The 27,955-nt window shown below is 39.4% G+C and overlaps 1 protein-coding gene across 2 annotated transcripts in view; it reads right to left on the reverse strand.

Moving 5' to 3' along the window:
* Positions 1-27,955, reverse strand: part of Synpr (synaptoporin) — a 305,150-nt gene that overhangs the window by 95,277 nt on the left and 181,918 nt on the right. For both annotated transcript variants that reach the window (XM_028760699.1, XM_028760700.1), the window contains one exon: positions 22,222-22,346. In XM_028760699.1, coding sequence (XP_028616532.1) covers positions 22,222-22,346 — 125 coding nt within the window. The remainder of the gene's footprint in view (positions 1-22,221; positions 22,347-27,955) is intronic.

A 27,955-nucleotide genomic window follows, 5' to 3' on the forward strand; every position in this document is an offset into this window, starting at 1 on the left:
GAGAGAGAGAGAGAGAGAGAGAGAGAGAGAGAGAGAGAGAGAGAGAACCTCAAAATGAGGTGGAAGGCAAGGACTACTACTTAAGATTATTCTTTGATCTCTACACCTTCATGATGACAAGTTTGTTTAAAAGAAAAAAAACACATCCCATTCCATGTATTGTCTAACTGATAGAGACTGGGAAATATGGATTTATACCAGCTTATTTTCAATAAATACCTACTGGATTCTTATACCATGAGATATTGCATGGAGTAGACTGTCTACAGTCTACATCATTGTCAGGCATGGTGATCTTAAAAGCACCACTAACCTCATACAAATTAATCAAAATGTCTTTGATAACCCAACGATTTGTGATTATTTTCAGGCTTGTCATCAAACAGTGACTGAGATTATTAACAAGATTAAAATGTCATCTGTTTGTGTGTTTATGTTATTTTGGTAGTTTGCGAAGGTGCTCTGTTCTTCAGTACCCTTTAATCCACTAGAACTATTTCATAAATGCTTTATACTATAAAATATTACAGTAGCAGAAAGTATAAATGAAGAATAATAAAACTAGAATAATCTCCAATCTCTATTTTAAAACTGTGTCTTACTACAAGGCAATAAGATAGAAAGTAACTCATCATACAAGAGGGGTTCAGATTAAAATTCTGAACAGAATATTATTGCTGCTTTTAGTTCAAAATGTCCAACTTATATTGTACCATTATGAGAAAGTCCATACTATTTTGTCAATCTCTGAGCCTCTCAATTCTCAAGAGAACAGAAGAAGCCACAGGCTTGGAGAAAAGATTTGCAAAAGACATTTAACATTGGGCTAGGACAGGGAAGTAGGCTCAGATATTTTGGACAACCTGACAAGCCCTCAGAAATCGTGATCATGGGAGTGATCATGGGACTCTGTTTATTGTCCTGCTTGTTCTTTGACTATCTGGGTTTATTGTCTTGATTGTTCCTTGACTATTTGCAACTATTGCATTGCTAGTTCCTCAACCTAGAACTGACCTTAATACTTGCATGTAATTTAAATGGCATAAAAGCAAAAAAGGAGGAGGAGCGATGGGATAGGGAGTTAATGGGGTGGGGGAAAATGGGGGAAGAGGATAACATCTGAAGTGTAAATAAATAAAATATTGAATAAAGGGGGAAAAAGGAAAATTGATACATGAATCTAAAGGCTTCTTCCCCTTCAATGAGAGGTGAACAAGCACCTTAATAAAATTTTAGCAAAAAAAAATTTTTTTTTTACATTTCTTTTTTTTTTAATTTCTTTTTTTTGTTTTTTTTTTGTTTTTTTGTTTTTTGTTTTTTGTTTTTTTTTAGTGTTTTATATAGACTATCATCTTAATTTCTTTTTTTTTTTTTTGGACATGAAATGCTTTTTTATAGCATGTTTTACAAGGGGAGGGGGTAAGAGGGTCCAGGTCGTGGAAAAGTACAAAATCTTCTTGGCCTGTGCCTTGAAACATGTCATGGTCTATATGGTACACTGCCTTGAATTATGATCTACCTGCAGTTCTTCAGAAGATATGGTACACTGCTTGAGTTATGGTCTCCCTGCTATTCTTAAGAAGACATGGTACTCTGCTTTGAGTCTATCTGCAGTTGCTAAGCAGGATCTTGCAGTTGCCAAGCTTCAGAGGACATTGTGCAGGTGGGGAAAGGTAGGGGGTAAGGGTAAGGGCGAGGGTCCTGGCTTCTGGCATCTCCCCCTTCTCTGTTTAGTTAGAGAAGGCGTCTTATGTTCAATCCCAACTATGTGAGTTTTGAATTTGGATGTCTAATTATGGGGGGTCTTAGACAAGTTCACAACCCCAAAACACTGATGTGAGACGAGTCACATCGATGGTCGACGATGGGCAACGTCAAGGGACTCTGATGTGGGTGAAAGGAGGGTGAGAGCCCTGTCTTAGGCCATGTAGGCTGCACCCACTCCCAGCACCACGCACTCCTTTTCGGCTGCATTGGGTGGGCCCCTGGGAAGTGGACCTACAATAATCCCGTCATTGGGTTAACTCACAGCCATCCTAGTCTCTTGTAAATGTTCAAGTTACCAACCATTTGTCAGTTTGGGGTGTAATATTGTCATAAAGGAAGGCTCCTCAATGTTAGCGGCCATATCAAGGGTGGCCTTGGTTTAGGAAAAAGCCAATTTTTGTTGTGGTGATCAAGAGGCCAAGCTCTCTAGTGAGAGAAATGAGGGCAAAGCCAGGCATACCAGGAACCCTTCTGGAGGGCGTGGAAGTCTAGGGGTCGACCGTAGGGGGAGGCAGGGGAGCTGACAGCTGTGTCAGTCTCCTGCGGAGTCACTTCTGGATCCTCTGCAATTTTCAGCTGATGGTAATGAACTTCAACTGCCTTCTTGATGGCAGCATCAACCTGGTTCCATGGACGACAGGTCACGGGTGATGATCTCTGTCTTGCTCAATCTTGATGTCGTGCACACATCCTCTCAATGAGGGTCCGTCCGGATGGGTCCGTGCCTCGAGCCCCACGTCTGGGTGCCACTTGACCCGACCGGCGGGTCCTGGTTATTCGTGGGGGCGAGGAGGACTGCAACCTGCTATTCTTCAGAAGATATGGTACACTGCTTGAGTTATGGTCTCCCTGCTATTCTTCAGATGATATGGTAAGCAAAAATTTTAACAGACACGTCATCAAAAAAGATCTATGGTTGGTAAACAAGTATAACAAAAATTATCAACTTCACATGTCATCAAGGAAATGCAAACTAAAACAACAATCATTATCATTGGGTACCCATTAAACTGGCCAACACCAACTGATGAGTATATGTGGCAATAGTCGCTCTCTTATGTATAATGAAAATGAAAAATGTGTTGGCCACATTGGAACACAGTTCCATGGTTTCTTACAAAAAATGAAAACTATTCTTATAATATGACCAAGGTATTGTATCCTTGGTATCAGCCCAAAGGACCTGAAAATGTGTGTTTTATAGTCTGCACATGGGTAGTTATAATATTGCCATTTGTGGTTCTCAAGACTTGAAAGTAGCAGAGCTGTCAACTGAAAATTGCAGAACATCCTCACAAGGGAATAGTGTTCATTGGTAAGAGATGAATGAACCACCACAAAGTACACATCAGAAGATTAAGTGCACATTGCTAAGTGAGAGAAGCCAGTCCAAAATCTACCTTTTCAGGATGCCAATTACTATGGAAAAGTTAAAATTTTTAAACAGAATAAAGTTTAAAAAATAATGAGTGTAAGGAATAGAAAAAATTGGTAAATGGTGAACATAGCAAAGTTTTCAGTCAGCAAAAATACTTCCAAAGAGATATACAAGTGGTGAATGTCGTTATACACTGGAAGAAATGTCCAAGACCAAGAGCCATTGTTGCTATCTGTGTACTTTGGGTGATAATAAAGTGCCAGTGTTAAGTCTACCATGTGACAGATGCACCACTCTTCTGTGGCTGCTGACAATGGCAGAGGCTGTACATGTGTGGAGGTAAAGGAGAAATGGGATATATCTGCACATATCTCCCAATTTTGCTATTATTCTCAATACGTTCTTAAAGAATCTCAAAAATTCCTTGACTAGAGCAGTACAATAGAGATAGGTTGTAAGCTATGATGGAAGCCACATGTGTAGAGATAAATCTTCTGATAGCCATTAGAAATTATAAAAATTGATTAAATTAATTGTTATAGCATATCTGTTTAAAGAAACAGATAAAATATCAATAAGAAAGCAATAAATAGTAATACATTCAATCTATTGATAATGTATTGATATAGTAATAAGATAATATATTAAATTTTCATACCAAATCTTTGAAGTATAATGGATATTTTATGTGTTGTGCATGTCTATGTTCAGACTATCTACATTTCATTAAGTGCTCAGTCTTCACACATATTTATCACAAGTCAATAAGGACATTCATTTATTATGAGTAAGCTAAGTGCTAATTGCTCCCATTCTTATATTTTGTCCATTGAGTGTCTTTCTAACATTGTGCTCCACTCATATGGCATTCTAAGTAATGGATGATGTCTTAGCTTGGTTTCTGTTGCTATGACCAAAAACCAAGTCAGGAACTCAAGGCAGGATCTTGAAGCAATACACATTGAAGAAAGCGGTTTACTGACTTGCTACTGTTGACCTGTGCTCAGCTACCTTTTCTTATGTTTTTCAGGTTCACATGTCTAGGCATAGCACTGCTCAAAGTGGGCTGGGTACTCCTACATCAATTAACAATCCAGGAAATGCCCCTAGACACTCCAGTAGGCTAGTCAGATGGAGGCAATTTTTCATTTTTGGATCCTTCTTCCTGGCATGTCAAACTGACAAGCATGAGTGGTAACAAGACACAAAATCATCTCCAATTAAACAGAGTTTTTTCCAACTAAGTATTCTTCAAGCCATCCCATTTCATGTCATCCAAGAAAGACATAACAGATAACAAAAGCTGAGGATTACAGTGAAGGCACATGTGTATTAAGCACTTATCACATGCCAGATGATGTTTAAAGAAGAAGTTACTTATTCACCACAATAACCTTCTGAAGTGGGTACAAGTAATGTTCAGAATCTTAGGTGACTAGCCTAAGACAGCACTGTGAGGATTGATTCTCATCTCTTGCTACAACTGTGGCTATTGTTAACTGAGAGCTTTCTATGCACAAGGCATGGTTAATCAATTAACTAGTACTTCATTGAGTTTCACTAAGTGCTGTGCCCTAAAATGAGAGTTGGTTTATATTCTTTAGGGATCTAATATTTGAGAAGATGGGTCTTACATACTAGAAATAAAATACAAAAACCTGAAAAGCAATGAGTAAATGTGAGCCAAATTGTGTGGCCTTGAAGACAACTTCAGATGTAGGATGAGCTAGAACCTTATCACATGGAAAAGAAATCACCGTATTTAGTTTTCAAGCATTGATGACTCCCCAACTGGCACTCACACTGAGCAGCCAAGCTATGACCTTATGTTCTACATCACAAAAGGTTATCATTTGTTGACAATAATTCAAAGTGTTGTGATTTGCCTTGGTATATTTGGTCCTCAGAAAACTTTTTTTTATATGCTAGAACAGATACCATATTCATTTTGTTGCAGAGAGAAAATAGAGCAAATCACTGAGAATTTGTGATTGCTAGGTGAAGGACCAGATCCAAAAGTATCTAGCTCCCTTTGCTGTAATGTTAGTCTTTCCAGCCCTGACATGGGGAAACTCTAGTGATTCTGAGATAGTTGAGAGACATAAAATTTGTATTTAAAAGATTAAAGTGAAATTAACCGAGTGAAAAGATTAAGTAACTGGAAGCAAGTAAACAGTAAGAACAAAATTTGGCAAACTTGATACTTTATACAATGCCATTTATATTTTCTCTTAGTGTAAATTGCAATGTCTAAATTATGTTTTATCTGTTGTCTCATTATCAAAAAATGTTTAATCTCAGTGGTAACAAGTGATCAGTATTTTAATGACCCCAGTTTACCATTTTTGAGCTTTCATAACAATTCATAATATTATCTTTGCTTTTTCCCAAACTGCGAGGTCGAAGACAATGACTTTTTCTTACATATTTTTCTTTGTTGTAATTAGCCTAGCATGTTAGAGAGAAGCATTTTATTTCTGTCAAGAGAGAGCGTATTTCTGTAAAGATACATGCACAGAGCTGTAAAGTAACAAAGAGATCACTCTAAGTATCGACCTCTGCTCCAGTCCCGCTTCTCTGGCACCCTTCTTCCTGCACTGGCTTCCTTTCTGATCCACAGTCTTTGCTTATATGGAGGTCTTCATGGATGTGTGGGCCTAGGTACAGCCACTTAGTAAACCACAGTTCCTTCTGCCTGCTTCCTCCCTTTCTCTAAGTTCCTTCTGCCTGCTTCTTCCCTTTCTCTAGCGACCTAATGCAAGATTCCTAAAGATATAGTTTTGTTGTACAGTACAGTTTTTTTTTTTTGCAATGAGGCATTCAATAATAAAAACAGCAAGCAAACAAAGAAACTACTGCGTGTGACAAAGTCTTTAATTTCCCCTGTCCATGAGAGCAAAACTAGCCAGTGCTCCCCTACCAACCCTCCCACCAGCATGTCCCAGGCTGTAGACACAGACCCTGTTTCCTTCTCTGCCTTGAGACCTATAGATCCTTTCCATTAAGCAGGTCTGTGGATCATACATCTAAATATATCCTAAATATTTCTAATCTTACCCCTCAAAACTCCCAAAACCCTAGTTAAGTTATCACTACCCCTTCCTTAAATAATCAGCAGCAGCCATTTAACTGATACTCATATCCCACTAATATTACACACACACACACACACACACACACACACACACACACACACACACATATATATATATTTCACATAACAGCTAACATGATTTTTGAACTATCTAAGCCAGATCACATCACACCCCTAACTTAAGATACTAACATTCATTTCATCTGGAATAAACCTGAAGTACCTCCAAAGTTCACGAACCTTGTACTGCTGGTCATGCCTGTCCCGTTGCAGCCTATTCTGCTCTAACCCACTATGTTCATTCCCCTACATATTCCTTTCAGTTTTTTCATTCCATCACTTCCCATCTTTTCTCTTCTGTTCTGTCTCCATGAACTATTCACAGTCATGGTTCATCCTTCTTGTCATTCAGCTCTCAAGTCTCTGACTCTATCCTCTGTTTCTCTCTGTCTCTCCCACCCCAGTTTCCCTCCATCTTACTATGTAATTTCATTGCATCTATTACAAGGGTAATAATCCCCATATTTTGCTTCTTCGTTTATTGTCCCTCTCCACTCCCCTTCACTTCAATGAGTCTAAAATCCCGGTCTGTGCCTTTCAACACTGGAGCTTCAGCACCAAGAACAGCTCCCAGCATAGCACATTGAAAGCACCTGGTGAATGAATGGATGTGGCTCTTTTTGTGCCAGAAGTTATTTATATGCCATTGACTGATGAATGCCTAGCCTCACATCTAATTAGAAAGAATGGATGGGGCACCCAGGATGCAAAAGTGGGGCCAAGCACGAGCTGGATCTGCAGCATAGGGCAAGTCTCTCCCCTCCAATTGCACACTTGGGAAGTGTTTCCTGACCAAATGAGTGAGTGAATGTGGGCTCAAAGGTCAGTGAGCCTCCACGGATGCCTGCCAATGTACAGTAAGACTTTGAAAAAAGAGCTGAGTGTGCTGTCTTCACACTGATGGTATCTCTCTTTCAGAAATCATTATTGAAAGAGGCAGAGATACACTGTTTATGTGACTGGAGGCAATTGGTTGAAATTGAAGTGATTTTTAAAACTACAGAGGCACAGTCATCTGGCACCAGTGATGATCCGAGTTAAGAAGGCACCCCACCAAATTCTCATTTCATCTGGCACAGTGTAAGACATTTACATTCATTTTTGTCTATGGCACTCTTTGTTCCAACTTGGAATATTGATGCTGTGCATTTTTATCTGCATAATGCAAACATTAAACTTTATCATTCTTTACAGAACAATTGCTAGAGAGAAGGTCTGAATTCTCTCTCTAAAGACCATGGTAATCAGAATAATAATTTTAGATTTGGATCTGTTAGGGTTCATGCCATTCTAAGACTGTCTTACAGCAACAAAAAAAAATCATATTTAATGGCACTGTATCTGTGGCATTCACTCTTCCTGGACAACTGCGGTGAGGACTTACAAAAAGATCAAGGAAACGAATCTCTTCTCATTTTGGCAAGCAATATACCAAATCTAGACATAAATAATACTAAATTCTTGAAATGCACCCCAAACACAGATTCTTTCATAACACATTTTTAGCTGTGAGGGAACAGAGATCTTTACATCCCTAAATTCATCTCAATGTCAGGACTTAAAGCATGCTGTTAAGATGAACACCACAAAGTAAATTAATTTGATCTATGAATTCTCAAAATGTTGTCTTACATTGTGTAAATACAATTTGTTAATTCAGGGAATTTATTATAGACTTCCTTGTCATTACAGAAGATTAACAGGGCCTTTTACTAATTATCTGCAGTATGGCTCTCTATGATGGTCATATTGGGTAATGATTGCAGTAACAGTAATGTAAATCTCTCCTTAATGTTAGTCTCACTGTAAGTTCTAGATTGGCTGTGTAACTTCTCTGTGTCTCAGTTTCAGTAATGTCAATCTATTCTTTAAAAGAATGATACCTATGAAAAGAGAGCCCATTCCTGCTTTATCCTCAAGGCCCACATTGCCAAGTGCAGTGCTGGCACTGTATTGAAAGGTTGTTTTAATTAGCAAATCTCACAGAAGTACATTAAAGAATAAATGATAAGGTAGATATGGCTATTAAGAAAACATTGACTTTGAGGTGAGTAGATAGATCAGTGGGTAAAATGCTTTCAATGGAAGCATGAATTTCTGAGCACAGATGCCGAGAACTCACATAAACTCAGATGAAGCAGGACATGTCTGCAATCCCTGCACTTTTCTACTACAAGATGGGAGGCAGACATGCAAATTTCCAGAAGCTTAAAGACCAGCTACTTGAGGTACACAGCACTTAAGAAAAAGCGCTGTTTGAATCAAGGTAGCAAGCAAGAAACAATGCCTAAGGTCCTCTAACATTTGCACATACACTTTTGCATGTGAACATCCATATGCACACATGCAATCATGCACATATACTCACATTATACACACACACACACACACACCATTTTTTTTAAAAGAGTAATTGGATCATACAGTTTGTTTCAAGGAAAATTTTGCCAGGAACACAAATGCCTAATAACTAGGTAACAGTGTGTTCATCCATGCTAACAAATAAATGTACTTACAGGGTTCTTTATTGAGAACAATATAAGCAAGCAGGCAGTTTCATATTTTTCCCTTAGACATACAAACACTATGATTTAATGCAGAATAGAGCAAAAGTTATAAAAATGTAAGTTATGAATGTTTTTGTAGTAATTTCCCCTTAGAAGTAAAATTACAGAAAATCTTCGTGTGGCCTTATTTGTAATAGTGAAAAACAGAAACAATCAAAATGTACATTGGTAAGCATTAATTGTGGTATAGCTATGGAAACAAATGATGGTTTAGTTGTCAGCCAATATAAATAGTAGATGTGGATATGAAAAGACACTTGGAAATAAGCAAACATTAATTTGCAATATCATAATTATAATGGAATTGTTTTGCATAAATTGAGTGCACAAAGAGGAAGAGTGGAAATACTGGAGTGATTTCCTCTGAGAAGTGCTCAGGAGGCTGCAATGCTCTACTTCATCTCTCCAGAGTCCTTGTTGAAAGATTTTTGGATAGTTTTAGACTCATGGTAAAGAGAGAGTGTACAAAAATGTCCTATTTCTCCTTTATTCACACAAAGCAAGCCTCTTTCATTTTTTCAGCATCCTCAACAGAAAGGGTATAGCTATTGCAACTGATGAACCTGCATTCATATGTCTTGTCACATGGGGTCCATAGCTTATAAACTAGGGTTTACCTCTTGGTTTTCACAGTTGGTCAGCTTGGACAAATACACATTAACATATATGTACACCATGTGACACCACACAACATATTTTCAATTGTCTTAAAAATCCTTGGGACTTCGATGATGGCTCATTTGGTAAAGTACAGGATTCACAAGCATGAAGAACCATGCTGGACATTGTGGTACAGGTTTGTAATTCTAGCATTGGGGGAAGCAGAGACAGGCACCATGGGGTCTATGCTGGGCATTGTGGTGCAGGCTTGTAATCCTAGTGTAGGAGGAAGCAGAGAAAACCACCCTGGGGTTTACTGACTAGCCAGGCTAGCCTAATAGGTGAGCTTCAGGCCAAGGAGAGATCATGACCAAAACTAAGGAGGGAGCACTTGAGTAAAGATATCTGAGGTTGTCCTCCAGCTTCCATACACCTCTCTCTCTCTCTCTCTCTCTCTCTCTCTCTCTCTCTCTCTCTCTCTCTCTCTCTCTCTCTCTCTCTCTGTTGTGTGTTCTGTTTATTCAACTGTACCACCCACTCCATATTCCTGGGAGCCACTAATTATTTTACTATCTCTTACAGTTTTGTAATAAGAATTAGAAACAAATGTCATTGTTTCTAATAAAAAGGATGTAACTGTTTTGAAGGATGAAATAGAAGACGGTGAGAGATACAGTAGGAAATGAAATCTCTTCTACACTTACTAAAGTGAAACACATATGTAGATATCTTCCTGTACCATTCACAGCTAAGCTTTAAAGATCAAAAGCTTATCAAACACAGCTTGAAGGAGACCTCAACTCTGGACTTGGAAATGTGCCCTCATATTTCAGTGCTAAGCTTAGGGACTTAAAGGTTCCCTGCAACCAAGGGTGCTCATGTTCTTGGATTAGAGTTGGGGGTCCTCGCAACTTATGGCTGTTTCCCTCCACTGCCCATGCCTTTGCCAGATAAAAGAGAATATACAACAGCAGTATATCTTGCAAGTACTTGACTTTAGAAAATCTTCATTTACATAACTCCTTAAGACCCAGTTTCTAATTGACATTCCCCACTTCAGTACTGAATCTTTCACAAGGAAACATACAGAGCTCTACCATCTGTACCAACAACAGCTCATTCATTTCTAGCCACCCACATAAAGGGAAAGGGCAATCAGTTCACCCTCATACTGAAGTTGTTTTTCCCTCATACTGTGTTTGACCCAGGAAATCAATTAGAAAATAAACACCAGCAATTCTTAGTCCTAAGGAACACAGTGGCTCTGAGTCTTCTTGGCATGCACTACCTGTCTGGTGAGGACAAGACTGTAAACTTGGAAGCAATGAAGGAAGCATTCAGGGAGATTTGCCAGCTGATGGCATCTCTTAACAATGCACTGGTGACCAATAATATGGTCTTTGAATGCTCTAGGTGAGCTAAACACATCTGTTCAAAGCTTGCTCCTGTGCTTATTAACTGCGTGAGCTGGGCAAGATGTTCATCCCGTGAGCATCAGCTGCATCCTCTGCAAATAGAGTTCAGAGTGGCTATCTCATGGTGACATCATTGATATGAAAGGCTATGGTATGTGTAATCACCTTGTACAGCTCATGGGAGGCAGTAAAATGATTCATATGTCTTTTATTCGATGATAATGGTGATGAGGATGACGCATCATTATTTCACGTTATCAGAAAAGAATTAGATGTGATACTAAACAACTTTACCATGACACCAAGCATTTATTGGTTATGTGGCTTCAAATAAACTTTGTCTCTGAATACTAATCCATGAAAAAGGAAGTAAAAATAAATGCTCTGACTCCTATGGTGCTCCTTTGACATCAAGGAGCAATGACCTTATTAGTTGTTAGTAATTGTGCATATTCATACACATCTGCATAAAATAAAAGGTTTCACATATCCTCTCTTTGACTTTACCCCAGAGTCGAGTTGAGCTAGTGGGTAAACAGTAGCTATAACTTCAGTCTTTGCTAAGGGACATGCTCAAAAACTTATGGTAGGAGTGAGAAGTTGTAGTTTGCCTGTTACTACAACATTTAAATTACTATTTGATTTCCTGTCAGTTTTTAGGTTTCTTTTCGTCCTAATGGTGATATATGCTATAATAGATGACTTTGGAATGATAAAAGACAGGAATGTCCACCTGCATATTCATGATATTCTTCTGTATCTGTTTTGTTATGTTAAGTATACTGTCATGAGTTTGTATAAAATCTGTTTTTAAACCCATCAACATTAGTGTAAACTATGAGGCTTTGTCTAGCAAAAGATGTACCTCTGCCTCTTTAGGTGAACAACTCTCTATTCCTGTGTGTTCAGAGACACTCACATGTTTTGTCATGCTAAAATGCCAGTTTGAGATGCTGCCGAGGTGAATATGAAATGGAATAGTGGTATTTCCATTTTAACAGCCATTCTATGGACCATAATGCAGGTATGAAGTCCCTAAGACTCAAACTGAGACTAGAGCCAAAGTCCAGGACCTCTGAGTCCCTAAATGGGTTCTGGAAAAGGAACTGGTAATATAAATGTTAGTTCCCCATTGTTTGAGATTTCTCAGTATTGATGCCTTTATATTTCAGCTCTGGCAGCTGTGCATATAGCAAGCAAACATCTTGAACGCATGCCTCCTCTACATTTGGCATAGCAGCCTCTGAAAAACAGTTCATTCTCTCAGAGATGGAGTGGGCTCATGGAAAAAGGGGACACAGGTTCTATGCTAAACTGTCACTAGCTTTACCTCACTTTGTGACTTTTAGAAGGACATTAAATTCAAACATCTCTTTTTGCAAATGGTAAGGTAAGTAAAAGAGATTCAGATTCATGAGACCATGGAGCAGGTGCTTATATTTTTAAGAGATATGTTACAGCATACAGATATGTGTATGACGGTGCCTTCCTCTGATATTTACTGAACCATGTTGTGGCTAACTTTCTTTGTTGTTTCACAGGCATTTCAAAGTGCCATGCCCTCACCTATTCTAGAAAGAAAAAATTGTAAAAGAAACTAGGTCTTATTTTTAAACATTGAATGACGGTGTTCTTATTAGGTTTGTGAACCTGACACAAACTAGAGTTATTTGAGAAGAGGAAACTTTAGCTGAGAAAATACTTGCCTGACAGATTTTTAGCCTCTAGACAAGCCTAAGGTGTGTTTTCTTGATTGACAAATAATGTGGGAGAGCCTAGAATGTTGTGGGTGGTGCTACTCCTGAGCTTGGTGGTCCTGGATACTGTAAGAATGTGAACTAAACAAGTCAGGGTGAACAAGTCAGTAAGCAGCACTCCTCCATGACTGCTGCTTCTGTTTCTACCTCCAGATTCTTGCCATAAGCTCCTGCTCTGACTTGCCTTCATGATGGAGTATGATCTGAGAGTTGTAAGCTGACATAAAACCTTTTCTTCCCAAGATATTTTTGGTTATGGTGTTCTATCATAGCAATAAAAACACTAAGACAAGTCTATGCTGTGTTTTTCCAGGGTATAGAGTGTCACCCAAATCATTAGGTTCTTGCCACTGCACTCCCACTCAGTGAGACAGAGAACTCCATAATGGACTTGCTCACCACAAGTGATTTAATCTCTGCCACTTGCCACCTCCCCGAGGGAGAGCAACAGAAACAGCTGCCTTGATTGCATAGCTTACATTCATTGCCAGCACATGCTCTGATCATGATATTTAACAGTCTGTTCAGACTTGCCCTCATGGGGCAAGGGAAGAGTAAATCTTTCCAGGTAGAGAGAAGAAACTAAGAGTAGTCTCATGGCATGTGTACACTGCCTTCTGCTCTTTCTGATGGTAGCTGGTACATTACTAGAGTTTTTTTACTTGCCTCCTGAATTAGAGAACTAACTCAACTTCTCGAAAAAAAAAATCTCAGTCAGATGCATCAAATTCTCATCCTGTAGACAACAAAATAGAGGTTTATACAGACTCCGCCTGTCTTCACCTGTTTCTTTGTATGCCCTATAGGCATCTCAGAGTGTGTTCTACCTAATTGTCTTCGAATGATGTCAACCACCAGAAGGCCCTGGTGGCAGCCTGGAGGTCAGGAGCAAAGCAAAGCCTAGGAGTTTCGCATCGTCTCTCATCACTTCAGGAGAATCCCTTAAGATGCTTTCATTTCCCCCTATGCTGCTCCTTTCTTGGAGTCTCCTATTGCTGTAAAAACAAATTCTACTAGACAGATTCCATCCTGTGTACAAACTACAACGACTACTGCTACCTCTTTATATGAGTCTGGTCTAGGGGTCACTAATAATTTTTTAAGGCCAGATATTAAATAGTCTAGGCTTTATACTTCAAGAGGCAAAATTGAGGATAGCTGACAGGTGTTCAGAGGGTGTCTGAGTTTCTTTTTCTCTGCTGTGTCAAAATAACCTAACAGAGCAGCCTAAGGTGAAGCAGGGTTGTTTTGGACCACAATTCAAAGCTACAATCCTTATGACCCAGAAGTCAAAGTGACAGGAACTTAAAGCAGCTGGTCATGTTGCTTCTGCAACCAAGAAGCAGTGAGTGATGGGTTCTAATGCTTGGCTCGCTTCCTCCATTTATTCAGTGCAGAATCCCAGCCAGGGAGCAGTGCCACCTACAATGTGTGGATCTTCCCACCTCAATTAGCCTGATGAAGATAATCTCTGGCAATCATTCTCAGACACTAACTTTAATCCAGACAACCCCTACTTCTGTGCCCCAAGGCTTGTCTCTTGGGTGATTCCAGTGTCTGTAAAGTTGACCATGAACACAGACAGCATTATAAAAAATAACCATTTAAAAATACAAGCCACTCTTAGATATTACATAATATTAAAAGAAGTAAGGGGCTGGAATGGAATTTTGCTTAGACCTTAACTTTTCAAGCTCTGCTTTAGCCTTAGAGGTGGCAATGTCTTCTCCAGCTGCTAGTTTATGGATGCTTAAAGATCCCAATTTTGGTTATTATCATTTGAATCTCCAATGTTCAATACAGGTACATGTGCTGACAGTTAGGTGCCCAACAGGTGGTTGATTTAAAGAAGCACTGGAAACATAACGAGGTGGGTCCAACTGGAGGTGGAGTCACTGGGGATACACCTTTGCTGCTCTAGTCCCTTGTGATCTTTCTGCGTCCTGTCTACCATAAGGTGCAGAGCCTCATCTCCCAGAGCCCCGCTAGACCACCTTCAGCTTCACCTCAGGCCAAAGGAATGGGGCCAGCTAGACAAAATCTGAAACTAAAAACCCAGTTAAATGATCTCTCCTGCAAACTGGTCTCTCACATATTTTAGTCTAGCACATCTATGGAGCACACCGATTAAATAACTTTTGTGCGTTAGTTTTCTATATTGACCTTTTCAACATCAGGCTACCTAAAGTTTACTTTCTTTTCCAGAATAAACTCTGACTGGTAAAGTTCAAAACCACAACCGATAGCATGTATGTTTTTTCTACATCATCATTTTCTCAGTGCTTTTAGCTCTTCAGAAATGCATTTACAGATATGTCTCGATGGGATTGTGTGTCTTCATCATTCACTACAAGTTAGTTGGCTATCTGCGGGTGCTTTCAAGCAGTATTGAAGCTGTCACCCAGTGCTGAAGACTTAGTAACTCCAAGTGGATCCCACAAACTGATACTAGGAAAATAAACTTGAAACATTGAATAATTTTCCCCATGTGGATCAATACAACACAACCCCATTAGCAAGAGTAATGGGAAAAGTTGGTAAACAGGCTACTTTGTAGACTCCCATTACCATCATGGGAAGTGTGGAAGACAATGCAGAGACTAGCTCTAGCCAGTGTACCCCCTCTATCACCTCCTCCCTGATCGCTGTAACTTCTTTCTCACTGTTCTTAGCATTATGGCTACATCATCATCAGTTCTGTCATCTATTGCACAGGCAGATCCACTCATTGCTCAGATCCTTGACCCCACTTCAATCAGTATAAAAATCTACAAATTTTTAACCAGTTTCTGCCTCTGTCTTTATCTCTTACCATTCGCCTCACAGTCAAGCAAGCATTGTCTCTTTGGTTGTTCTCAGCTCTCTTCCACATTAGAGATCAAGCCTCTCAACTCCTGCACATCACTTCCCATGCACTATGTCCTTCATCTTTCTTTGAAGAGCTCCCTCATACCTTTTGGTCTGCAATCACATATAATCACATCGCAATCATGTCTAACCACTTTCCTCTCTTGACTTTATGTAGGTCTGGGGTCTGTTTCTGCTCTCCTCTGTGTTTCACTCAGTCTTCCTCAAGGAGCAGCCCATGCTATCCCATTTTCTAGCACACCCTATCTTCTCTCATCTGGGCTGCCATAAATTCCTCTATCACAGGCCCTTCTCCACCACTCTATTGAAGTACATATCACATGGGCCACCCAGTCCATACCAGAACTTATTTATATTTGTGTGTAATTCTCATTTTCTTTATAAAAATATAATTATAAAAGTGTACATGTGTATCTGTACACACACATGGCATATTTCTATATTTATATTCTTCCATCTTGTACCAGCTGTAAATTTCAAGAGGGAGGAGGCCATGTCTACTTTATTAAGCAAGTGAATATATAATTAATGGAATCTATAATGTCTTAATAAATACATATTGATAGAATACAGGATGGGGCATTTACAACTCTAGGCTAAGGACTGAAAAGTCTCACTTGGATATTAAAGGCTGTTGGATGCTCACCCAGATCTTCTTAATCATATTGTTTCTACCATAACAATACAATGTGATGTCTTTTTGACATTTAGTCTCTGACTGGTGGCTTTCCTGAGCTACAAGTGACCTGCAGGCCTAGCTTTGGGTCAGTAACTAACAGCAGTGCTTAGATCATCACTGATGCACCATCACCTGTGTGATGCAAGTTCTGTTGAGATCTGTTCTCCACAGATTTCCATAATCTCAGGGACCCGAGTTGCCCATGATGCTAACTTGTCTATCGGTTGTCTAGTGTCCTCCTGCTCTTAGGAGTTTTCAGTGACTTTCTACCAAGAAAACTACGTGCATTTAAATATTTGTCTCACTATGTGTTGGAGAAATCCAAACTAAGACAGCCAAGATTTTCCATGTTGGCCTTTAGCCCTTGACTTCATCCTATAAACTTCTAATCTTCTAAATTCTCTGGGCCTGGCAGCACCAACTCTTGTCATAAATTTTCAGTTTAAGATGCAATGTTAAAATGAGATGTTACAGACTCAAAATTTCTGAAACATTATCCAAAGAATAAAAATATGAGAAATCATAACAAAGTAACTGTTGTAAACACAACATTTCATGAACACGAGATGGGAAATATTATATCCCTTTCTATTTGTAATTCCCCCATTGGCTCAATAGTAGGAAGAGAGAAAGAATTCATCTCTATTGCCTCTGGGTATGGATTGTAGGAAAAAGATCTTTAACTTCCGTTCTGGCAGAACTGGTAACCCCGTGGAAAGGCCCAGATTCCACAGCTCTTCTGTTTAGGCACATTTACCTAAATGTTCCAAAGAGAGATGGAGAACCAGAAAGCAAGGGTAGACTCATTTAAGGGGAAGACATCCTTGTCAGACAGTGTTCCTAATGGAACAGCCCTCATTTGTCTTTTCCTTAATGGAACGTTCCATCCTTGAATTCTCAGTTTTCAAATCTTACAGCTCAGGCTGAGTCTTTCTCTCCTGTCCTTAGTGATGCTAAACAATTTCCCCAGTAGCATATTAATGTGGCAGCTTTCTCTATTCTGCCAGAACAGGAGGATTTCATAAGAAAAACAAAGGTCCTATAATAAGCCCTCCTAAGAACACTGGAGCTGTAAAAACAAGCTAATCAATGTACGGTGGTTAAATTTGTATCTTCTAATATTTGCATGTAAGAAGACAGAGGGTGGAGAAAGCTCTCATTCTGGGAAAACTATAGTCTCAGGATTGTTGTTGCTTCGGTTATTTTTTCTGCTCTCTAGCTAATTCCCAGTTACCCTGATTTGATGATGAATGAGAGAATAATACATTAGAAGAAAAGTTACTGAGTGTCAGGTCTTGTTTAAATTTTCCGCATGTATGTCTCATTTTAACACTGCAGCAATACTGTGAAATAGATACTGCTGTCTGTTCAACAAAAAAGTTTCACAGGGTCTTCTTTCATCATGATGAGGATAAAAAATGGCAGAGTTCATGGTGGTTGGAAATGACCAAGACCCTGTGCAAATATGATTCAAAAGACATCTTCCCCTCTTTAAGTTGCCAGTATTTGGTCACAGTGACATGAAAGTAACAAACACATAGATGCTGAGATGAAGATTTGGTGCAACTTATTTTTGGCAGAATTACTTCTTAAGACAGAAAACAAGCAATGCTCTAGTGGGGCAGGGCAAGAAAGAAGGTGATCAAAGCTGTGCTGATGATTAGGTTTTCACTAAAGGTCAAGCTGTCCTGCTGGGCATCTCTTAGAAAAATCTATAGAACAGAACATGCCTTATTGTTGTTCAGCATACAGGGTACCTACCACTCACAGTTGTCACTGGATGAGGGCTACTGCAGGAAATGATCACTTCCTAGTGTTTCTTTCTTGCCATGCCTGGCATGTCAGCCAAGTTCCAATAGGTAGAGGAAACTCCTTAAAGGTGGACTTGCACCCATTTCAAAGTACAGCCATCCATGAGAAAGGGACAGGTTAAATATGTGGCAAATGGCAGTTTCTACTCCAACAATTGATGAGAAATCAAGCACCAAGCATCATACACAAGGCCTTGTATTTGTTCAGGGAATATCTCACACATCTTTAAATATCACTGAAGAAAATGTTTTTAATGGCTGTCTAGTATTTTACCTTATGGATGTTCTAAATTTATAAACTGTTCTGTTTCTAATTTGTTTATTCCCCACCCCCCCGCCACAGGCGTGAAATCCATAACTCCTTCATGCTGTATTCATGTGTTAGCTCAAAGTGTGTACATTCTTCTACTGGGTGCTCTTGACATATATTAAGTATTAAAGGGAATAGTCTTGCACTACATATCAGCATATTAAGGACATGCTAAGTCTATGAGATCCAGAACTCCACTCATTGCCTCCAAGTCAAGCATGTTCCGCATCACAGTAGCACACTACAGGAGATGAGAAAATAGTTAAGCATCACTTGTTTGCTTTGTTTGTAGCCCAAATTGGAAGTCAGGGGGACGGTGTTTTAGTTCTACAGTAAAATGACATACTGTTGAAAAGAAATCCTCTCTTCTAGCCGTATAAGCAACAATGTGCTCATGTGGTGATATAGAGGAAGTAGACTTTTTCTGGTACATTCATTAGAAGCAGCATTTGAGTCTTTTGAAAGTTTCTGAGAATTTTCTAATTGACATTCTATTATTAACTGACAACCAGCTAACCAGTAGGTACTTCTGATCTGACATCCATAAAATATCTTTTTGTGGTCTAGTGACTTGGGGCTTGAGCTACATCTTCCTCGTGTTTGTAAATACACTTAACAGTTAGAAGCTACTAAAGGCTTCCATTTTAATTCAAGGGTTATGATCAATCACTGTCAGTGGCTTATTGAGTTTTACATAAACACAATAACCTGTATAAATTCTTGCTTATTCTTGAGAATATTCTCAACAGGAGAAGGGCATGGCATTTCACAGTATTCAAATGTGCTGCTGAAATTGCAAGCTAAATGCTTCTTCTAGATGGATGTTACAGGGACAGCAGAGCAAGGTGTGGTGTGGGAGTAGATGAGAAGTAACTGTGCAGACATGGTAAACAAAGAGGCAAAACTTACTTTCCTTCTTTATCAAGAACAGAGGAGTTTCCATAGCTCCTGGGAGACCTGAGGTCTCCAGGGTTTATTTCAGATAGTGCACTATATTTTAGTAGTTATAGTTTAGACCAATTGCCTGGAAGGGAGAGAACGGAAGTGGGTAGGTATCTCAGGCTCCTCCCTTCTCTGCTTCAATGATTTAACTGCTTTAGATACAAGCCCTGATTAAAGTAGTGTTTGATAGAAAATTCTAGGTTTGAAAAACAATAGTTGAACATTTTTGTTTCAGATCTAGTAAAAGCATTTGAAATGAAGGCACTGCTATCCTGAAAAGGGGAGGAGACCCCACAATTTTCCTTAGTTTTTCCAGATATCCTTTATTTGTCCAACTGCGTGACTGCAGTCTTGGGGAGGAAATGGAGAGGCCCAAGCTGGAAACTCTTTGCTTGACAATTCTTCCCATATCTCATAGGCATACATGTAATGAATCTTTTCCTGTCCATCCCACCAGAGCTCAGTGGCTGGCTTTTCACTCTGGATGGCTCTCTTAGCTATGTCTCTCTAGCTTGAGGGTAAGACTAGGAATTCACATGCCTAATGTGATATTTACTAGACAGTTGTCAGACCTTAAAGGGTTGACCTTCGGGTAACCCACACCTACTAGTTCTTAGTCAGAGATCATTGTTGAAGCAATGCAGACATTATAAGCCCAGGAATAATGTTGAGCATCTAAGTCCCATTACTTGGCCAATGACAATTCTTAGCTGGAACTCTATATCCTAGATTATGAACATAGATCAATGAACAGGTATTAGTTTGGTCTTTCTCTTCCAGAAGCCAAGGGTTTCATACAGAACTTTCAGAAGAGTTAGCATCTTCACACTCTTCTTTAGAAACACAGCACAAATATTAATTGTGAACTCCCAAGGAGAAATGCTTAACAGTTCTGAGCTTTATACTCTCTTGTAAGTTAGGAGACTATTTGAGTGTATGTGGGGGGGGGCAATTGAAAATAACTCACTCCTACTCCTTTAAGCCTTCAGAATGTTGGTAAAAACATCACTTCTTATCCTTCATTGAGTATGAATACAAGCACTTTTGTCTTAGACTAGGAAATGTTTATGGGGCAAATATATTTTAACAATGTATACATTCCACAATTTGTGAGTCCTCTGATATTTAGTAGGGACAGAAAGAATTTTCATGGGGAATACATTTGGGAAACAATGAGCCTCTTGGTGATTCAAAGTATGCATTAGAAAAATGAAGCACTAAAAATGATGTCTTGAGTCTGTTTCATCATACTCCCACATTCCTTCTCCCATCTTCCTTTTTTCTCCCTGTTTTCTTTTCCTCCTTTTTCTTCCTTCATTTTCCTTCCCTTTAGTGCAGTCTTACAGGGGTTCATGAAAATGTTTCTGGAAAATACTGTGCTTACTTGCTTACAAAAAGCTATAAAGGTTGATTTTGACTTTCTTTGTAATTATAGTGCCAGCATCATGCCCATAGAAGGTAATGTTAAAGTGGAATGAGCAAGAGAGTGTGTTGATAACACACCAAAGCACTGTTGAAAGTGGCATAACACCTCCCCCAACCCCGTGATGGCTATTCCTGGTTGTCAACTTGACTATATCCGGAATGAACTACAATCCTGAAATGAAGGTCACACATGTGATCCAGATCTTGAGTCTTGAAGACACAGACTTCTGATCTTGATCTTGACATGGAATGGCACAGGCTTTTGATCTAGATCTTAAAGCATAGTGGTCATAAAAAGCATAGGCCCTGGCAAGGTAGTACACACCTTTAATCCTGGGAGACTGGGGGAAGTAGATCTCTGAGTTCAAGACCACCCTGAGACAGAGCAAGTTCCAAATATAGGCACGGTGATAAACACCTTTAATCTGGGCCACATCTGCTGCTGGAGGCCTCATAAGGATAGTGGAAGAAGGAAGATTCATTCTTCTTTGCCTGCGTGCTCTTACTTGCCAGCACATCTTTTGGAGCCCACATCTTCAGGATTCTAGTTTATACAGTAGACTAGTTGAAACAACTAGTCTTGTGGGACTGAGCAACTACTAGATTCTTAGACTTCCCATTCACAATTTCCCATTGTTGGACTACAGACTGTAAGTCATTACAATAAATTCCCTTAATATATAGAGACACTCTATACATTCTGTGACTGTAAAAAACCCTGACTAATACACTCTCAGAGTTAATTGATGTCAATTACTTGGGAGTTTTACAGGAATAAACAATTTTAAAATTGAATGAAGTTATTCTATATTGGGTAGCTGGATCAGAGCCACAAGCTGTGAGGCTGGGAACAAGCTCTGAAGGGCATCTGACCATCATTTTATAGGCATGGAACAGACATTGAGGTGACAATGGTTTTGAAAGATGGTTTCTATCAACTTAAGTATAACGGTAGAGATATGAATTTATTTCAAGCAAGGTGGACTCATACTCTTGTTAACAGAGAGAATATAAGGGAAAAATGAACTTGTCCTTCAGTGTCCCAGGATGTAACTGATAACAGTCATGTGACTTCTCTCTCAAGTGTCACTGTGATGCGTAAATGCAGTTGGGCGGGTACTCACCTAAGCAGTATTTATCTGCACACAGATATACTATTAGATATCAATATCATTTAATACATTTTTTGCATAATTGAGGCAAAAAAAATTAAAATTAAGCCAGAATTTCATAGTTGATATAAAGTTATAGGTAACCCACAAATCTAGGTAGAATGTGAGACATCTTAAGATAATAGAAAATAATTGTGTAACTGCAATCTCTCTGTTGATAACCCCCCACTGGCCATAGTGGGAGGCTTTAGTTTCAGAGGACAGTCAATAACTGGATTGAAGGTATAGTTAGTAGATCTTCCCGGTGTGGAGTGGTGGGTAGAATCTCTAGGAATGACAGTTTCTACCTACCCAGCCTACATTTTTCTACCAGAAATCACAGAAGTAAGAAAGCCTCGTGCCTTGAGGCTGAGCAGCATGGATCTGGATTCTTTACCTGAATGGGTAGGCAAATGCTATGTCAATGCTGAGGTTACTTTCTGTCTTGTTGACGCAGTCCACACTCAGCCGAAGGCCTCCTGAATAGCCACCACATGTTGCAAATGCAAAGATTGCAAAAAGCTGCAGAGAACAAGAGAAGAAAAGAAAAAGCAGTTATTAAGTAATCTAAAAGAAAGTCATAATCTGGAGCTTAGTGTCTAGTGGAAGGAGTTTCTAGCCCTCTGCAGAGTAGTATTAGCATTACATCCTATTGAGCTGGAGGAGGATGAACACGAGGATCACATCAGGCTTGGAGGGGCTTCAAAGAACAGACCAGGGAATTGGAGAAATGCTGCTTCGTCAGGGAGAAAATGATGACTAGTGTGTTGACTAGCACCATGCCTCACAGTAGTGATGGCAGAATTCCATAGTCAAAGACCTGGAAGTTGCCCGTGGATGCCCACAGGTAAGTATTCTCCCTCCCCCCTTTTTATTTACTTGGTATATTTTTTAAATTAATGTAGTTTTTCTTTTGGAATGCTATAGGTTGCTATTTGTAAAACCATAGCCTCAGTAATCTAGAGCTAAGAGACTGAAGATCCAATAAGGAAGAGTCTCCTTTCACAGCATGTGAGCTCAGGGTGTTTTGCCTCAAGTCCCCACAGATGGCTATATCTCTGTGTTGGCTGCTGTTTCTAGATTAAGTATCTAATTAATGCCAAACCCTTTCCTGATAGAAATATGGATCTGTGTGGAAGAGACACTCAAAAGTAGAAGCATGAATGCATAGCAGTCTTCTTTCTAGACAGGAAAAATTTCACCATGGTATGCTGGGATGGGAGTGGGGAACTCCTAACAGAAGTAAAACAGTGGTAGACTTGGTTATTTCATAGTCCACCTAAATTTAAAAGAATTTCTTGCTCATGTCCAAAGACAGCCATGCCAATGCACTTCAAACTAGTTCATACTGAAAGCGTCCAATTGATTTTAGTAATAGAAACACTAATACACTTTGGACAGTGAAGGGAGCGATGTGTAGGTTAAGTGCAGGGCTTGTAATACATCATTTTGGGTACATCACTTAATATCACCGTGCCTTGGTTTCCCCATCAATAAACCAGCATTGATACTAATCCCATGAAGTATTTTACTCTTTGTGATAGGAACCAGACAATTACTGAGGAGGAAAATTCTGGCATTGGTGTGGTGTTTGCCTCAAAAGTTCCAAACGTAATTGAGTGCTATCTACCAGATGCATCACTGATGGAAAAGATCTTAAGAATTGTCTTCCTCCATTGCATATTTAGCATTTATAGGAAAATATTGGTTAATGACAATAATACAGTGTAAAACCCTCATAAGGTGCTTTGGGGACCACTTTTGTATATATGTGTCACTTTTATTGGTTTTCAAAATCAGTGTTTTAAACTGTGAAACAATATATTAGGCATACTGGAAGCAAATGGATTCATACTTGTTAGATCTGTGGAGCCAATAGAATGGGTCCTCCTGCCACAGAGTGAATATTCAGTAAATAGTAATGAATATTACCATTGTAAATAGTGGGTATGGTTATAAGTTGTCCTAGTCTATAAAGTAGGAAATTTAGACTTAAACCCTCACTAGATCCACACATGTCTCAGCTGTAGTGAACTAACAGCTATGAAGTCAAAAGAAAATCTGTTTTTATGTTTTGGTTTTATTTGCTTCCCAGCTTGCCCAAGCTCTGTGACTGATGGGCATTTAGCAGCCACTCCATCCCACTCCCTAATCCCACATGATGCTCAGTGCTCAGGCTTTAGAGAAGTGTGACTGCTCCTTTCCCATCAGCTTTGAGTGTTGACACAAATGAGAAAGAAGCAGTGCTAATTGTTCAGTGCTTCATCTCATGACTGGACTATCCCAGATACTTGCAGCATGTGAAGGTGGAGGATTTGGGGAGAATTCTTTCAAAGATTGGAGTTGTGGGGTTGAAAGCGTTATTGAGAGAGAGCTGTCATTCTTTACAATTCCTTGTCTATGAAACACTTAATATGTGTGCTGCTCTTTCCTTATGACAGTGGTTTGAAGGTATGTGTGTGTGTGTGTGTGTGTGTGTGTGTGTATGTGTATGCATGCATGTGCATGTGTGTGTGAAGCTTAATATCTCTATATTGGATATATGACAGTGTAGCATAATAACGTCAAAAAGTTGCATTTAAAAATTCCTCGAGGACCTGATAGTGTAGCTGAATGGCAAAAGAAAAACTCTTGTTAGTTTCTGTATTTAGTAACTTTAAGAAAGTACTTAGAATAAACTTTCTGTGCTATTCTTATAATGAGTAAGTGCTTTATGTATATATTTTTAAAAGATTTATTTATTTATTATATGTAAGTACACTGTAGCTGTCTTCAGACACCAATATGAGGGCATCAGATCTCATTGTAGATGGTTGTGAGCCACCATGTGGTTGCTGGGATTTGAACACATGACCTCTAAAAGAGCAGTCAGTGCTCATAACCGCTGAGCCATCTCTCCAGCCCCTGCTTTATGTATATTTAAGACTTTTTAGTAGGATACTATTGTTACCACTAGGTAATGAACTTAAGGTGGAGTGATGACTATTTATTAACTTGTTAGGAAGACTACATGGGTGAGAAGGAGGAGTGAGACTTTTGAGACCATGCACATCATTACTTTTTACTCTAGTCTTTATCAAGCTTTGCAAACCCAAGACATCATACTCCAGTTAAATATGATACCTATAGCTTTTTGGTTAAGTTTCTTATTCCCTGCTGTCCTAACTGATTAAAGAGAAATCATACTGTGTGACTGATATCAAACTCATATGTGTCTGGCAAGGATTAAACAGAACACACAATCAGATCCTGCTGTGTGAATAACTTATTACAGGAATGGTTAATTTCATATTTAGAAAAGCGAATTTCATACTTAGAACAGTGAAATCAACTCCATCGGAATATACCATCAAAGGAATTAGGAAATAGCAAAACAGTGAAGAGAGAGGCATAGAGCCTCCTTGGGAAGAGAGGGGTAGAATTCTTTACTATTTTAGAGGAAGGTGCAGTGAGTGATCTTATTTCCAGTGTTCTCCCTAGGTCCTTTACCCTGAATGGCACAACAAAGCATATCTGACTTTGAGTCCATTTTCTAACTAGGATACCCAAAGCATATCACCCTGCTTTTCTAAACATCAGTTCTTGGTAAGCCAAGACTAACACAGTAGTTTATTCAACAGGCATGTAATTGGATATTTACTAAGTACCATTGTTGAAGTACAGAGAGACAGGTATGTCAGAAGAAAGACCAAGTATCTGCCCAGCTATACACATAATTGCAAACTGTGTCACATGCTTGGAGAAGAGAGTAGGACAGAAAATTATGCCTGAGGATTCTGCATTAAACTGACATCTAGAAAACAAATGAGAGGAGAAGAGACAAAGATTAGGAAAGAAAAGGTTTTTAATAAAAAGGACAGATGCAAGAAGGAAAGATTTGAGTTCATAAATGCCACTGAATCAGTTCAATGGTGAAAAGCTGAGAATAATAGTTTATATCTCACAGGGTTGCTGAGGATACTAAGCCATAGACTCATAGCTCCCAACAAATGCTAAAACACACTCATTTTCTCTCCTTCTTCTCATTGCTACAACCTGCTATTCACCTCACATTGCTCAGGAAACTGAGACTAGAGAGGAAAATCTGCTTGTTTCACTTCAGTCAACAGTAGAGTAGAGGTGAGAATCAGAATGTCCAGACTCCTTGAGACACCATCTCAGTCAACTTCAAAATTGTGTGGGAAGCAATGAGTTTGCCATGAGAGTAGAGTTAACAGTCAAATTGTTCAGAAATGTATCTGGAGAGCAACTTGGTGTTATCCAACTTTCTCCTGATTCTCAATTAAGTACACATGGCTATTTCACTAGCAAAAGAGAACAGGCCATATATCCTGTCTCTTTTCCTTATCATCCATATCCATTCCTCTCTGTCTCTTCCTTTCTCTCTTCCTCTTGTCCTTTCTTTTTCCCCCTCTTCTCCCTCAAATGAATAGATTAAGGAATTTAGAAGTAGGAATTTAGATGTAAGTCTTCCTAGCTTGACAACGAAGGCTGAAAAGCCACAAACATGAGAACAAGGAAGGTTATATCCTGAGGAGCTTAGCTTTAAGAAACAACATTTCACAACACAGACAAGTCCTCTTCTGGGAAGTAGAAAAGATGTATGACCAAAATGCACTGAGAGGAACATAAAACCTGGGAGTGGGTCCTACATGACCAAAGAGAGACAAAAGTTGGAAGGGATGGAGTAACAGTGGAATGGTTGGGAGTAAGCAGAACCTGAGCACGCATTTCAACTGGCATGGCTCTGGAAGGGCTGCCAGCAGTGAAGACCCAGCATTCATGGATGCCTGTGTATACACAACCAATATGTGTTAGTTACTCACACTCTGGGCTCTACACATCCACCTTCAACCAACTCGATGTTCGTTCTCCCACAATCCAGTGCACTGACTCACCTTTCTAGGCAACTGAAGGTGTGACCTGGGACAAAGTTCATTTAACCATCCAAGTAGCATTTTAAAATCTTTGTGTTCCCATTTTTTCATGGGGATCACAGTTCTCAGAGCAGAAAGCTAATCCTCCAGCATATTCTAAGATAATCAGTGTCCTGACTACTGGCCTAATCATTCTCCTCCTCTGAGCTCAGGAGAGCAAATTAAGTCTCCCACAATGAATTCTCATTTTGTTTCTGTCTTGGATGATTGATGGCTCTGGTGTGAATCCCATGGTTTAATAGGTATCCGAGAACCATGATGCATAGTGGGAGTGACACTGTTGCACAGAGTGACCCCAACTTTCCTCTCAATGGAGGGCAGATGGCTCTTTCATGGGAGTGCAGTGATTCTAGGAGGAACATCATGCAACAATGCTATAAACACTCCTGGTTAGTTGGAAAGTCACAGTTGAAAGTAATATTTTGGAAGAAGACAAAATATGAGGCTAAGTAGTGGGTTTTGTAAAGTGTGCAGCATATCCAGTAAGGGGATTTCTTCCCAAAGTCTGGTATACAACTTCAGGCATGAAGGATACTTGGGAATAAGTGAGTGGGAGTAAGAAAAGTGGCAGGAAGGGGTGGGGTGGGAAAATTGATGCTTGCATCATCAAAAGGCTGTGACTACCAACAACCACATCTCTCAGTGGTGAAACTGTGATTTACTGTGTGCCAATTTCCATATATAAACATTTTAACCATTGTCAACTAAAATACCTGAGCTTGGATGGGGGAGAGGGCTGTAGAATCAGAGGCACTCCTGCACAACATTGTCTCCAGTACCCTGACCTAGAACCTTCACTCAGCTAGGGCTGTGTCCAACAATAGAAATATTGTTCTTTCATTCATTTCTTTTTACTCAATTAGGCATTTATTTAGTTTATAGTAAAAGCACATACTAGCACTTGGGCTGGGAAATTGGCACAATTGTAGCCAACACTAAATGGGAAGGGCAGACTGTCTGTTCTAGAGGCAGACAGAAGGATTATTTCAGGGAGAGCCCAAAAACCATGGCTCTTGTGCCACCCCTAGCTGCTTCTCTGTACAGATGCACACTCCGTGACCACTTCCGAGCTATGACAGTAGAGCCTAGAACTTGCAATTGATAGCTTATGTTCCACAAAGACAAACAATAAACTGTTTGTCAGCATTTTGTAAGGAATCTTCGTTCTTAATAGGGTCTAGGTTTTAGTGGGAG

Source organism: Grammomys surdaster, unplaced genomic scaffold, assembly GCF_004785775.1.
Source record: "Grammomys surdaster isolate TR1022 unplaced genomic scaffold, NIH_TR_1.0 126546, whole genome shotgun sequence".
NCBI classification, from domain to species: Eukaryota; Metazoa; Chordata; class Mammalia; order Rodentia; family Muridae; genus Grammomys; species Grammomys surdaster.